The 14,711-nt window shown below is 33.3% G+C and overlaps 2 protein-coding genes across 4 annotated transcripts in view; one reads left to right on the top strand and one right to left on the bottom strand.

Annotated features, from left to right (window-relative positions):
- The window catches only part of LOC118184170 (solute carrier family 35 member G1-like), a 167,799-nt gene that overhangs the window by 139,105 nt on the left and 13,983 nt on the right, over nt 1-14,711 (top strand). Inside the window, exon 1 of one of the 3 annotated variants that reach the window (XM_085819540.1) lies at nt 752-1,047. The exons of the other annotated variants lie outside the window; for them this stretch is intronic. Coding sequence (XP_085675666.1) covers nt 1,026-1,047 — 22 coding nt within the window. The 5' untranslated portion in view covers nt 752-1,025. Of the gene's footprint in view, nt 1-751; nt 1,048-14,711 lie in introns of those variants that run through there. 3 annotated transcript variants of the gene reach the window in all.
- Nucleotides 1-14,711, bottom strand: part of LOC118203040 (solute carrier family 35 member G1-like) — a 119,761-nt gene that overhangs the window by 55,835 nt on the left and 49,215 nt on the right. The window lies entirely within an intron of this gene.

Here is a 14,711-nt window from a genome sequence, read left to right on the forward strand (position 1 = left end):
TGTTGTGGCATGTGTGCACAGGTGAGGAGAAATCACGTTCCATATTCCATTTTTAAGCCCTAATTTTTTTTTCTGAACTTTCCTTGTAACATACTATTCCGTTTTATTGCTTCATGCTACCATTTTATATTATACGCAGTGCTCTCAATTTTTTTTCTTTACTTAGGTACTACTATGATGTCGTATCTTCCACAGAAATTGGTAAAACAGAGTATGCAGTTTCTAAAAAGTCCGCATACAAAGTTAAATTTGGACATGAGTGTATTATGGAAACCGTTAACGACGCGACTGTTCATCGGAAATGCTGTTTCGCCAAAAAATGGCTATGAAATGCACTTGATGTCTTCACTTCAATGATAACAGATATATCAGCTTGTGACGAATACCTGTATAATTTAATATGTTTAAACTAAAAACTATTCTTAAAAATGCTTTATTCCGTATGTTTCATCGAGCTTCCCGATGACTTCCTCATTGCTTTTATATTTTTAACGGTAAAAACGTGTACGAAAAAATAAATAAATACGTTAAACTAAATAAAATTTAAAAAATAAGGTGAAGAGGTGCATGTCTATTGAGTTCGAAATTTTTGAGATGGTTTTATCTTCAAAGATTTTACCGCAAAGAAGGGTCGAGACGTTCTTAGTTCTGAACAAACACGTGACTCCTATTTATTTTTCTTGCAACGGTGGCGTTCAAAGTCCCTTCCCTCCCCTTCTTACTATTATCTCCATGGAAAGCATCTCAATTTATTTATTTTTTTATTCTTTGTTAAGTAATGGCTTGACTACGAGTATGAGGTCATTTGTTATTCCCGCAGATGGAAGGCCAAAATTTTCATCTGATATCGGCATCCATTCCTTCAAACTGATAATATTCGGCGAGTGCAGCCGGTCAGTTTTTGAAAAGCAATCGACCAGAAGAGATTGGTTTAACAGCGGGTGAATGCTACGGGATAATGTTAAGAGCGATATTTTGTACTCTAATCTTTGTGTCTAAGGAATAGATTTGGATTCTTCTTAGAAATGAGTAAGAAAGCTATAACAGGTTAGATCATCTTTTACATAAATAGTTAATTAACATTGTTTTCAGGTTTTTTTTTTTTTTTTTTTTTTTTTTTTTTTTTTGTAATGGAGGCAAATTTCAGACAATTGTTAATAATTTATGATACTGGACTTCTAATTCAAATTGAAAAATAAATTTTAAAGGTCTATAAATGTCATGGCTTGATTGTTTGAGTCAATACGCGATTACGATTAACGTCCGTGATAAAAAAAAATATGAAATTCTCTTTAAGTAATTACTAGCCCAAATGGGCGTTAGTCTCGCAACGGCATTTTACGGTGAACTTTAGACTGCTTTAGTAATTTATTTGCTATTCTAAAAAGAATTTGCCATTGACACAGATTCGCCATTCTAAAAAGTACACTGCATTATCTAGACGCCAATTTGTTTGGATGAAGAATTTAGTTAATGATTGACTTTTCCTGATGTGAATAATAAGCACTTTAATCTGTAGTGGAATACCTAAAAATTTTTTATTCACATGTAATTTAAATAATAAATAATTATACTTTTCGTGTAGTTGAATTCAATATGCATGAACTCGGGAGCGAAAATATTTCGAGTAATGCGTTTCGTATTCGTGAAAATTACTTTTGCGCAGCTTAAGGTAGAAATAAATATCTGTAACACTAAAATAAAAGTGTTCTGTTCCTGGTTTGGTTTATTTAATTATGGCAAAGCACACTAGGGCTTTCTGCCTAAGGTAAATGATGCCTTTGTGGAGGACTTTCTAAGGGAAACTGGCTCGTATACACGTTATACAAGGGGAAAACCACGAAAACGCCCATGCAGGCAGCCCGTTCGCGGGATTTGAACCTCGGACCGAACTACCAGTGTTCAGCGACTTTACCGCTCAGCCGCTGGTTCCTGATATGTATTTATAGCAATCGTTCTTAAATTGTCAACCTAAGAACCAAAGTTTCAAATATTAGTTATCAGGGCTCTGCAAGAGATGTATCAACTCGAAATTTGATTTGTTATTTAATTTTATTATTAATCATCTCACGAAATGAGCTAAGAATCCTCGAATTCTCAAAGCGCTGATCTATATAATATTTAAATTAATAAATCATCTTCTGTGCCATAGTTTTTTTAATACGGAGTATAAACTCTGTTGTATACCATTACTTATCTCTGTTAAGCTCTGCTCTTATTTTGGCAGTTTCTTAAAAACACATTATATATCGTTTGGCTGAATAGTATATCAACTTGTTTAGATAGATTAAACTATTGACAGAATGTTAAGCAATTTCGAGCGATAGAACACTTTTTTTTTCTCTTGTTGTTGTATCTACAGCAGTATTCGTAAAATATTTAATTTTACATACGATATTTAAATAAACGTTTTGGGTTTTTTTAAATACGGAGATTTTTGCGTATGTTGCAATCTACATGTTTTCTTCCAGATCAATTGTTTTCAAACTTGTTCGATTCCCAAAACCCTTAAAACTAATTTTTAGCCCAAAGGGGGAATTTCCCAGAAGGGCTATTAATTTCATTTTGGCACTTTGCGTTGATTCATTATAAACAGCGAATCACTTTTTAAATTATTGCAACCAAATATTAGAGCCCTGTATTATGTTTAAAGAAATTAAATAATGTAGAATCTGCATAAATGTGTATATATTTCTCACATTGTGATATAGCAACGGTACATAGCCATCAAATTTTGAATAACGTACGTCTCCACCCGAATATGGGCATCTGGGAGTCCAAATTTGGAATTTGTTTTATTATCTGTTTCATATTTTGTAAAGCGTTTAGAGGTTTTGATTAGAAACTTAACGATTTCAAATCGAGAAATGGCAACACTGTACGGGGGGGGGGAACATTTTGATCTCCAGCGCGCGAGACTGGATATATGTATAATTAAAAATATGTTCTTTTAAATATTTTGCGATATTGCTGTTGAATTGAATTTTATGGTTTAAGTGCGAAGAACATGATATTTAAGAAATAAAGATGACACGCAAAACGTTAAGAAAAACTCCCCTTTGGGCGTAATATAAAATCTGAATGCTTTCAGATTTTTTTTATTTATTTTTTTTTTGGGGGGGGGCATCCCCATCCCATCCATAGAAAAATTTATCTTAAAATAATATTTGAAGTAGATTCAGATATTATAGGTACATTATGTAAAGGCAATTAAAGAAAAGTATCTCATCTTCTATTAAAAAATTGGTACTTTTCCGTTTCGCCGGCGCAAATCTCACCAAGCAGACTTTATTGGCGACAACATACAATACACACATAAAAAATATTTAAAAAAAAATGTTAATTCTTCAACTCGTACGAATAGCTTACTCAGAAATTATGTAAAATTGCAGTGCTTTACTTCGCTAATGCATTTTCATTAGAATTTAACCCTTGACTTTACCTTTTCTGTATTTTCGGCTTCGGGTAAGCGCTGTGATTGCATCCTAATTGACGTAATTACCGAAAATGGCCTTGCCTAAAACTGAACTATCTGATAAAAATTCTATGTAATTATATGCCAGTATTGTAAGAAACAATCAATCTGATAAGAAAAAGCTGCGACTTGTATTGAAAATGAGGCGTAGAAGGTTACCAGCGAGAATATTCTGTTTGGCATCGGTGGTACCATTATTGGCGACTTTATCGCTTGCGCCGGCAAAACGGAAAAGTACCAAAAAATTTTATCATAAAATTAATGTAATTTGCTCATTAAATAAGATTAATTCTTACACCAGGTGTCACTTATCCTTGTAATATACTATTTAGTGGTAGAGGTGTGCTTGCATTTTCTTACACAAATCATCGAAGTCGAGCGCTCTTAATGTTTGCAGTCGCATTTCATATTCTGTATTTAATTTGTTTGTATATTTTCGTGTTCCCACATACGTCGAGAAAGATGTTTCACTTAAATATGGTGTTTCGAATGGCATTAAAATGTTTATAGCTGTGTGAGAAACTTCTAGGTATTCTGCACGAATTTGCAATCAAAAGTTTAGGAGCTGTTCTTCCAAAAATTTAGATTTTAGCGTCGAATTTCTTTCACTGACAAGCATTCTGATTTGTCACAGTACTCTAACTGAATTTTTATTCAGTCATACCTAGTTTTGTTGCTTCTGGGAAATACTCTGTTATGGTTTTCTTTAACGGAAAAAAGTGTCCATTCTATAATTTTTAACACGGTCTTCTAAATTTAATCCATTTTCCATTTGAAAACTGTTTGGTTTTACAAAGCATTGTCTTTGACATAAGATGTCCATATGTTAAGTTTGAAAACTAATCTATAACTAAATGTATCTTTATATTTTTTAATTAATAAACGCTAGTCAACTAATTGGAGTGCTTTATAATTTTCTTTTCGAATTTTTATTGACTCGCGAAACCTTTATGGTTCCACGAAAAACACAGTTTGAAGGCCGATGCTGTACATGTTGATTGGACGTTTTACAGTTTTCAATTTCTCTTTGATGGTTAAAATTACACAAGGGCAGCGAATAGATGACTTTTTTCTGTTTCCGCAGCTTTCTAAGTTACTCCTGTTTCTGCGAAATCGGAGAGAGCACGATATCCTGTTGATTGTTGTTGACTAACGCTCATTGTCCCCGTGTCACTAAGACACTATACATTTGCATGATTTAAGTTCCATACCTTGTCCGGGATTAGAACCCGAACCCTTCGGTATGGCAGTAGGCTACCCTAACCACTCTACTGTCTGTGCAGCAGCCTTCAGAAATTAAAAAGAAAATTTCAAATTTTCCTTAAAGACATCCAGCAAATATGTTTCCTTTTTATCACCTCTCAACTTATTGTGGGATATGGTATAGGCGAAGTTAACTAAAGGTAAGGATTCTTAAAAGAATTGAATTATAGTTTCTAAAAGCAGGAATATTTCTTGTTTTCAAAGCTTACTTTTAGCTGCTTTCTTAATTATATTATTTACGAACTGTCATCTCATGAAATCGATTTGATAATGTTTGGGACAAAAAAGGCACTTGAAAAGGTCTTTCTTGTGATCTTTAAAAACTTTACTTTTCGCAATATTAAATTTATGGAATTTTCATAAAATCTAAAATTGTCTCCGATTGTCACAAATTTATAACTTCTCCAAAGCATATTTTATTTATACTTGAGCAGGTGTAATAATTTTCGATGTCAGGCAATTAAAAGGAAATGAAATAACTTCCATAGAAAACTCTATATAAAGGCACTTTGTTATCTAGAATTCCAATTCGAATGTTCGGGAGCTTCTAAAGATTAGCGTTCATTGGAATTACTCTTACGGGGAACACAACATCTGTTGTTGACAATACAAATAAAAATTGTTAAAACTTATCTTGCTAATGCATTAAGGAAAGCTAGAGTTATAAGAAACTACTGCAACATATTATAAAACTTGAACTCGATGAATTAGAGTAAGAAGTGGTTAAATTCTGCACTCTTGACAGCGAACTTAAATTGTGCCCGAAAGCAATGGTGTGTAGTATATTTTGTATAGCAAGTATGTGGAACTACTTTCTGGAATAATAGGTTATTATCAGGATATTTTCAAATAATGTTTCTAAACAGTTTTGCAGAAAGAATAGCATCGATGCCGAAGGTAAGATTAAACGCAAGATTTCAAATGCCAATTATACTTTTCAAGAAAAACATTTATGTTCTAAATCTCGGGTATAACAGTATGATGCAAATTAGTGAGAACTGCTCATATGCAAATTAGTGAGAATATATTCAAGTTCATATGAAGAATATATTCAAGTTCATTTTCAGTAGTGTTTTCAAAATACTTTTTAAACTGACTAACAAATATAACAATATATACCAACACTTAATATTGCATCGGGAATTCTAAACATATGCTATAATGCAGCTTTTCATTTTTTAACTGTACGTTGGGTAAATGAGAAGAAAACGATGCTTAATAATAACGCTAAAAAACTAAGAAAAAACAGGAGGGATTAGCGAAAGTTACTGCAAAGACCAGAGTGGTAGACTGCAAGCTCAGCGAGAACGTAAAAAATCTTAATAAACCATTTGGGACGACCGTTAAAATCTGAAACATTTCAGATTTCTTTTCTTTTTTACTTCCTTGTACGAAGTAAAAAGGAAGTATTGCAATAGCGAAAAGTTTCAGGCAGCATATTTCAAAGAAAATATCCATTTTGACAGTTATCGAATGCAATTTAACGATGTTTTTGCGTGACATCTGTACGTAAGCACAGAATAAAAGACTCTTTTCCTCCAAAAAAAAAAAAAATTATAAACTGCTTTAAAATGAATTCTGAAGAGAATTTTTCGTGGTGTCTGTACGTACATATGTATGTATTTCGCAAATGTATGTATTTTCGAAAATGCCCATGCAGAGCACGTTCGGCTGGAATCGGATCCAGGTTGAACTAACAATCTTCAGTGACTTTCCTGCTCGGCCGCTTCTGGGCATGCAAGTCGGATTGGAGTAGGAGCTTAAAAAGAGCATTTGGCTGATATTTTTCTAGTCCGGAAAATGTCAAAGGAAAAGATGCTAAAAGATGAAAAATTTTGGTAGTCTAAAATTTGAACACTGTTACTCATAACTGCTAACACACATGACGGCTGAACATAATGATAAAAAGAGCATACGGACTTGAACTGCTTTATTTAAGAGCCTGTGGGCCCACCAGCGGCCGAGCGGTAAAGTCGCTGAACACTGGTAGTTCGGTCCGAGGTTCGAATCCCTCAAACGGGCTGGCTGCATGGGTGTTTTCGTGGTTTTCCCCATGTGTAACGTGTATACGAGCCAGTTTCCCTTAGAAAGTCCTCCACGAAAGGCATCCCTCCCCTTAGGCAGATAGCCCTAGTGTGCTTTGCCATAATTAAATACACCAACACCATTAAGAGCCTGTGTCCGAATCCTGGAGAAGACATGGATGTAAATTCTGTGCCACTTAGTAGGAGACAACGGTGGCCCATCTGTTAGGTGCCTCCATAATAAAGTGACCACCGCTCCCGACCAACGCCTGTAATGGCTAGTCGGTGCCATTAAAAAAAGGGGAAAATGTATTAAAAAGAAAATCTGAAAGCGTTTAGATTTTATATTGCGCCCGAAAGGGCGTAATTTAAAGTTTTTGTGTGTTACCTTTATTTATTAAATATCATTCTTTGCACTTAAACCACATAAAATTCATCTCAACAGCTATATCACAAAATATTTAAAAACAGCATATTTTTAGAATGTCCGATACAGTTTCGCGCGGGGTTGATAATTTTTTTTTTTTTTTTTTTTTTCGTACAGTGTTCCCGCTGCTGTCTTTGAAATCGTTGAGTTTGTTAATCAAAAATTTGTTAAAGTTTTACAGAATTTGAAATACATTATGAAACAAATTCGAAATTCAAAATTCGAGCTTCTAAGTGCCCATGTTTGGTTGAAGGACTACGTAATTCAATATTTGATGGCTCTAGGTACTGCTTTTTTTTTTTTTTTTTCACAATGTTAGAGACATTCATGCAAATTCTTCATTATTTGACATTCTGTTACATTACTGTTACACTACAGCTGATTGATAATGAAATTCTTTCAGCGTATTAAATCAAGTCGAAGATGCAGATACTGAATCTGACAATGCGAACGAAAACAATTACATTTGATGAAGGTTTAGCATAAGGCCAACAGTATCTAAATTTTCTAGAAAAACATAGAACACCAGGAAATAAGACAATATGCGGTTTTTTGGGGGAAAATAATGAAAGAGAAACCTAAAATATTAAAACAAACAGCAACAAGGTAAAAATCTAAAAGTAAGCATTTATAAGATTAATGTATGTATATTTTTAAATATAATGGTTGCGTAGTTCTTAATATATAAGTTTGTTTTAGTTATTTATGTGTAAATAATCCAAATGTGGTGAAAAATTAGAATAGGGAAAACATCAAGAATAGTCAGAAAAACTTTGCAATCAACAAATTTCACTATTCCAACACAACCTTGCTGCATCGATTAGAGGACTTCTACTGAACTTAGATTAAGTATTTATCTTTTTCCAAAGCAGAGCAGTAACTTAAGCATGTTTTGGACTACCATTAGCTTATAATCTCTGCGTTTGAAAATATTTCTTTTATAATTTAAAAGAGTTCGTCACTTTGTTTACAATGCCTAATTCTTGAATGGCGTTATTTCGCAATAATTTAAAATTTTGAATATATTTATTTCATTCATTTCTACTAATGCAAAAGAATCAGTGAGTCTAAAAATTAGTTTTAGTATATTAATAAATCTTAAATATTGATAACTTTAACAGCTTATTTTGATGAGAAAATTAGTAAGATATTAGTATGAATTTTTCAACAAATGTAAGCTTATCAGAAAAAAATTCGTGGGTAGAAAGCACAAGGGAAAAGGTTTATTTTAATTAAATATCATTATATAATTAATAAATTATTAGAAGTATTTAATTATGTAATTTACTAATTTTCATCCACATTAAAATCTGCAAAGTATAGTGTATGACTTTTCCCACCTTCGAATAAAAATCTCAGGACAATCAGTATTGCCAGAAATTGTTAAGCGAAAGTAGCAAAAGAAGAATTGCAAAATCGCAAAACTTTGTAAGTGACGTCAGAGATGGCGTGACGTCTTTGTGATGTCATAGGTACGCGAGTTCACATGACCTCTGTCGTCATCACGGTCTCCGTGTGTATGATTCTTGCTCGTTTTGTACATGACTTCGGACAAATGTGATTGTTGTGATGTCATAGGTTCGTACGCTTACATACATAAAGCTCTAACATCATCATAAAGTTCCGTCGGGTTACTGATTGTAATTCGATTCTTGGTTGTTCTAATACGTATATTAGTTTTAACGAAAACATTAAAACCATGTCACTAAATCTCTTTCTTTCTCCACTTTTCTTCTTTTCTTTTCTTTCTCCACTTTTCTTCACACTCATGGTTTTATTTCTCGGTTAATTTTAGGCATTAGGTAGTTATTTTTTAATAAATTTGTTAGGTGCTTCCTCACGTTAGGATTGTTAGCACTATAATTTTTTGGAGTTGGTGGTTTACTTTTCAGATGTTCTCAGTTCACATTCACATAACTCTTATTATAATATGCTTTTGTCTTATCTATTTTCATTCTTTGTAACTAGTTCTCAAACGTGGCAGTTTTAAGCAAAATATTTGCAAAGGTTGTAAGGTTATTTTGAAGCTGGAGACGTGAAAAATGTGCAATGTCGTCTCCGGGACTCGGATCAGGACCTCTCGAATACACGCCGAGTGTGCTACCGTTAACACCACAGAGGCATGCAGAAAGGAGGGAGGAAATACCTTATAAGGAGATCCTGAATTTGTTTAACGTGACTCGTAATTTATACTTTATAATAATTAACACAGCAGCTAAAACCTGACTTTAAAATCCTATTTATTACCAAAATATTAAACAAAGCAAGCAATCAAACACGAAAAAATACTAGCGACTTGTGGTGAACATGTGTTCATAGTCTAGATTGCCAAACGCCAATTTTTATTCAGGTATTAATAAATTATTTTTTATTGTAAACTAATTTGATTAGATACATTACGTTAACAAGTACGTATTTTATCTATCTATCTTTATCAAGTATCACGGCAAATTTTTTCTTCTATTTGCCTTAGCCATTTTGAAAAGCTGATTTTAAATATAACATTATTGCATTTTTAAGTACCACAGTTTGAACTCCTGGACATCTAATTCTTAAATTAATAAGTTTATAGTAACTTCTTCCGTGCATCAAATAATCTAAAAGTATTTCAGATCTGAGAATGAAATCTGTATATCAAGAACAGAGTGCAGTTTTTTAACCTCATAATTTTAGCATTTTAAAAAAGTTTTTTATTTTTTTTTTTTTTATTTTTTATTATTATTTTTTAAACTTCAGTGTTGAACTTATCGAAGTTTTCAACTTGGAATTTATTTATGTATTCGGTAGTATTATTTTCTGAAATAGAAACTACATGGAAAATGTTTGTGAATAATTATTAATAGAAGTATTGTTTCGATAAAAGCTAATGGTTAAAACAAAGTCGGTACCGTCCATCCGTCTAGGTATATTAGGTATCAAGAAGCAAGCTTCTGCCTTGGATATAATTCCGAGGTAGAACATAACGGGAACGATCCAAGGATCCCCCACTCCTCTTCCCCTACCATTCAACCTCGCGAAAAGATTTGGCTCGCCATGTGTTCTGAATGCCCTCTTGCCGTATGCGCGGTAACCCACAAATTTTAAATCCATTTTTAAACCTCCTTGCCTTCTCCGGAATTCGAGCCCGGGCCCTTCATTACGGCAGTCGGCGTCACTAACAATTATACTTTTTGGACGTCCGGTTATTGAAATAGGAAGACTTCAAATTAAATATTTGCTTTAAAACAATTTCCAGCTGATATATCCTTTGCTTTTACACAGGGTGATCCAAAAGTCCCGCAAATCAAACTCTCTAAATCTTTAGAAAATGGATATATAATGTCAAATTGTTTCCATGGATAACATTGATATACTGTTATAAGATGACTTAAAATTTCATTTGCAGTTTATGCTGTGATAAAATATATTTATTATCTGTCCTTTCGACATGCCTTCGTGGTGTAACGATAGCACACTCGACAGGTATTCGAGAGGTCCAGTTTCGAGTCTTGGCGACGGCGTTGCACATTTTTCACTTCTCCAACATAAAAAACTCTGACTCTACACTGTTAGCTTTAAAAACTGTTTGTTTGGTGCCGGATGGAGAGGAATTTTTCCAAGCAGAATGACTTTTAGTGACTGAGCATTCCTTATCTGCTTAGGAAAACTTTTACATCATTATTTGTTCAAATCTTGCATTCATTTCCATATCTACGCGGTCATCTCCCGCTTTCGTATCGCTAAAGAATCATTTTGATATCTAAAAGGTCAATACGCTTGAATTTAAAAACCAGAAAAATTTACCATTAATTCACGTCAGATTTTCTTTGGCATTTATGACTGACTTATTGACACACGCTTAAATTTATGATTTTCCATACAAAACTCTTTTTCTTCTTCTTCAATAGCCAGACAACCCAGAATGGGCCCTTTGCGTTCCTCAGAATCGAATTCCAATCCCTGGCCATGGACATCCAATTCGTTATTTTTAAAATTCTTAAGACTGTTTTCAAACGGTCGAGCCACCTAAGAAACTCTTTTTACTTCCTTGTAAAAGAAGTATTGTAATTGCGAAACATTTCGGCTATCATATTTCAACGAAAATATCAATTATGATCTCTCTCGAATCCATTTGAACGATGTTTGCGTGACATCTGTACGTACGGACAGAATAAAGGACTCTTTTTCCCCAAAACTGATTGTAAAATGGATTTAAAAGGGATTCAAAAGATCTTTTCGTGACGCCTGTAGGTCCGTACGTATGTATCTCGCATAACTCAAAAACTAGTAGCCTCAGGGCAGTAAAATTTTGTATATGGAGCTGCTGTAACATATAGTTATACACCTCCCTCTTTGGTTGCAATCGGACGCAACCAAAAGTATATATACACTCACCCTATTACTCGGCTCAGTGAGCTCTTCTATATTGATAAATTGTGCATTTTCTACTTTAAAAGTGATTAAATTATGTTGTTCTTATGTTCCGGCTTAGGTTTCTATGCTTTTAATTAATCTGCATGCAATATTTGTAGAATTATCAACAATTTAAAAGTGGTGCTAAGCCTAACGAGACCGCCATTTGTTTACATTTGAAACTCTTAGTAGAACAGTGAATTAAATCAGTTTGTGCACCAACTTCAGTGTCTTTTTTCCGACTGGGACCAAAAGTGAGCTTTCAATTTTGTACATCGAGAAATCTCTCTTTCTCGATGCACAAAACTGAAAGTTCGAATTGCTTGTTTTTCCGGAGAAACTCAAAAAATTTTAATTGTAAAAATTGTTTTTAACTGTTTTTGATTGTATTTGGTGTTTAATGTTTTTCTGTATTTTACAATTTTTAATGAAGGTACTTTGAGTTTTATGTATTTTACCCTTGCGGCCAAGTGAGAACTGAATTAAAATTAATTGAATGAGAAATATATCTCATACGTAATTCGAGAAAATAAGATTAAATAAAATTCCTCAAAAAAATGTGTATAATTTAGGTAAATCATATTGTGTTCACATCAGATATTTTCCTTTTCTGTATACTATCTTTGCGAGTGTTGCATCACAAAAAATATTTAAATCTTTAAATTTTCGAAATTTTTAATTTAGCTAATTTAAACTTTTTTATAAATGGTAATTTTTATTTCTTTAACTAAATCTGAATCAGGAAAGACAAAATCATATTTATCTCAATTTTTCGTAAACTGAACAGTTTCATACTTCAAGACAAAGTTGCATACATTTGGTGAATTTCATGGATCTGAATTTTCCAAAACCATAACACAGCAAAAATTCAAGAATATTTTCAAAACAGCAATAAAATTCCAGTGTTGAAAAAAACATCCTTAGGTTTGGAAGAAATATGCAAATATTGTAGAATCAGACAACTTGAAAGTTTACATATGCTTGAGAAATTGCAAACGTGTTGCTGAACTCTGCAGTTAAATGCAGCTGTTGGCACTTATTACGCCATTTCACTCTTCTGCACATGTATTTATTAGACGATTTTATCAGCACTTTAAACAATAGTATGGCCTTCAGTAACAGAAGGGAATCTAAAAGTTTTAATTATGGTTTTCTTTCATTTCTGAGTTTTAATCATATTGACAAATGTTTCATAAAGTTCAGAAAAGTCGAGAGACTATTTGGACATAATATTGTTACGAATATTTTACACATATTTTGGTGAAATTATATGTGATTTTGTTGTCTTTTTTCTGTATAATATAACGTGAAAATCTAGAGAGACAATACTCTGCCGGAAAAATAAGAATACAGAAGCAGGTATATTTAACTTTAAGTAAATGGCTATCTCGCTAAGCTGGCAGCGATTTTGGCGACCAAAATTTAGAGAAAAATCGCCATTTGGCGACATTTTGATCTGGTACCTGTATAACTGTAATGGATATTGGGTACTTTTCTGTTTCGCCGGCGCAAATCTCGCCAAACAGACTTTATTGGCGACAACACACAGTGTAAGCATAAAAAATTTTAACAAATATTAGTTCTAAACATTTTTTCTTTTGAAGGCATAAACATTTTAATATCGTTTAAAATTTAGTAAAAAAACAATAAATTTGTAAAAAGACATTAATTTAAGAATTTACTATGCTTTCATGGTACAACATCCTGATTCGCCGGTTTATATGATCCCAATCTCACGTTAACTACGCTACAAAAATGTAATTCTCTCAGTAATTATCTACATTAATTTCAAGTTAAATCTTAACATGGAATACAAGTTTAAATGCAAGAATTATTTCAATTCGTACGAATAGCTTATTTAGAAATTATGTAAAACCGCAGTGCTTTACTTCGCTAGTGCATTCTCATTATAATTAATGAATTTAACCCTCGATTTTGCCTTTTCTATATTTTCGCCTTCGGGTGAGCTGTGTGATTGCATCAAAATTGAACTATCTAGTAAAAATTCTATGTAATAGTACGCCAGTATTGAAAGAAACAATCAATCTTGAAATGGCTGCGACTTGTTTTGAAAATTGAGGCGTAAAAGGTTACCAGCGAGGATATTCTGTTCGGCATCAATTGTACCATTACTGGCGACTTTATCGCCTGCGCCGGCAAAATTTAAAAGTACCGGATATTGTTACTGAATAACTGCAATTGATGATCTGTGTAACTGTAACCGTATTCGACCTTCATATGTCTTCCAGTAATTTCGAAAAGCAGAAAGTGCATAGAAATACCTCGACTGCCAGGTGAAAACTGTATAAGCCTAAAGAGAGCATCTGGTCTCAGTTGTTAGTTCAGCGTCAGTTCGAAGTACTGAGATTTTTCGGGGTTAGCTTCGCTCCTTAGATACCTTTTTCATTGCACTGTGTTTAACTTTCTTAGTAGTTTGAACTGTAACTACTGATTGTATTCTGTGATACTGTGAAGAGTTGTACGACTATTTTTGTGGAAAGTTCTGGACTGTGAAGTGTTTCCATTAATAAAATTAATTTTATCAACCTGTCATCGGACCTATGTGCATCCAATCTGTCACGAACCAGCACGCACGCAACAATATGAATTACAAATCATCAAGATAAAATGTTGGCAAGTCTGGTGACTTTTGAAGATTTCTCGCCAAATTTGGCGACAACAATCAGTCGCCAAAACCGTTGTCAACTTAACGATATCTCGCCAAATTAGCGTTGTGGTAGCTGATATCAACACTTTACAAACATATCCTATAATTCTTTTAAGCGTTTACGGCTAAAGCGCAGCAGATCGGAGTAATTTTCATAGCATACCTCGTAGATGTTCGAATTAGTGGCTTGGAAATTTTTACCAAGAATTATTTCTTACATTCAACGAGAAATGAGATTCATATCTGAGTGGTCTGATCTTAAGTTGTTAAATTTGCGAGATAGTATTTGGAATCACATGTATATATGTGATGACGCAAACCTAGCTGTAATGATATGGTAGAAACATTTGATGGCGTAGAAATAGAAATATTGCATTTCGTAGATCTTAGCCGCAATGAACTTGGCAGCAGAGGCATATTAAATATTCATTTTTATTTTGGTAAACATTTGCAGCCACAAAC

This window comes from Stegodyphus dumicola, chromosome 6 (assembly GCF_044657685.1).
Source record: "Stegodyphus dumicola isolate Sdum_Otavi_A_Nest chromosome 6, ASM4465768v1".
Classification (NCBI taxonomy): domain Eukaryota; kingdom Metazoa; phylum Arthropoda; class Arachnida; order Araneae; family Eresidae; genus Stegodyphus; species Stegodyphus dumicola.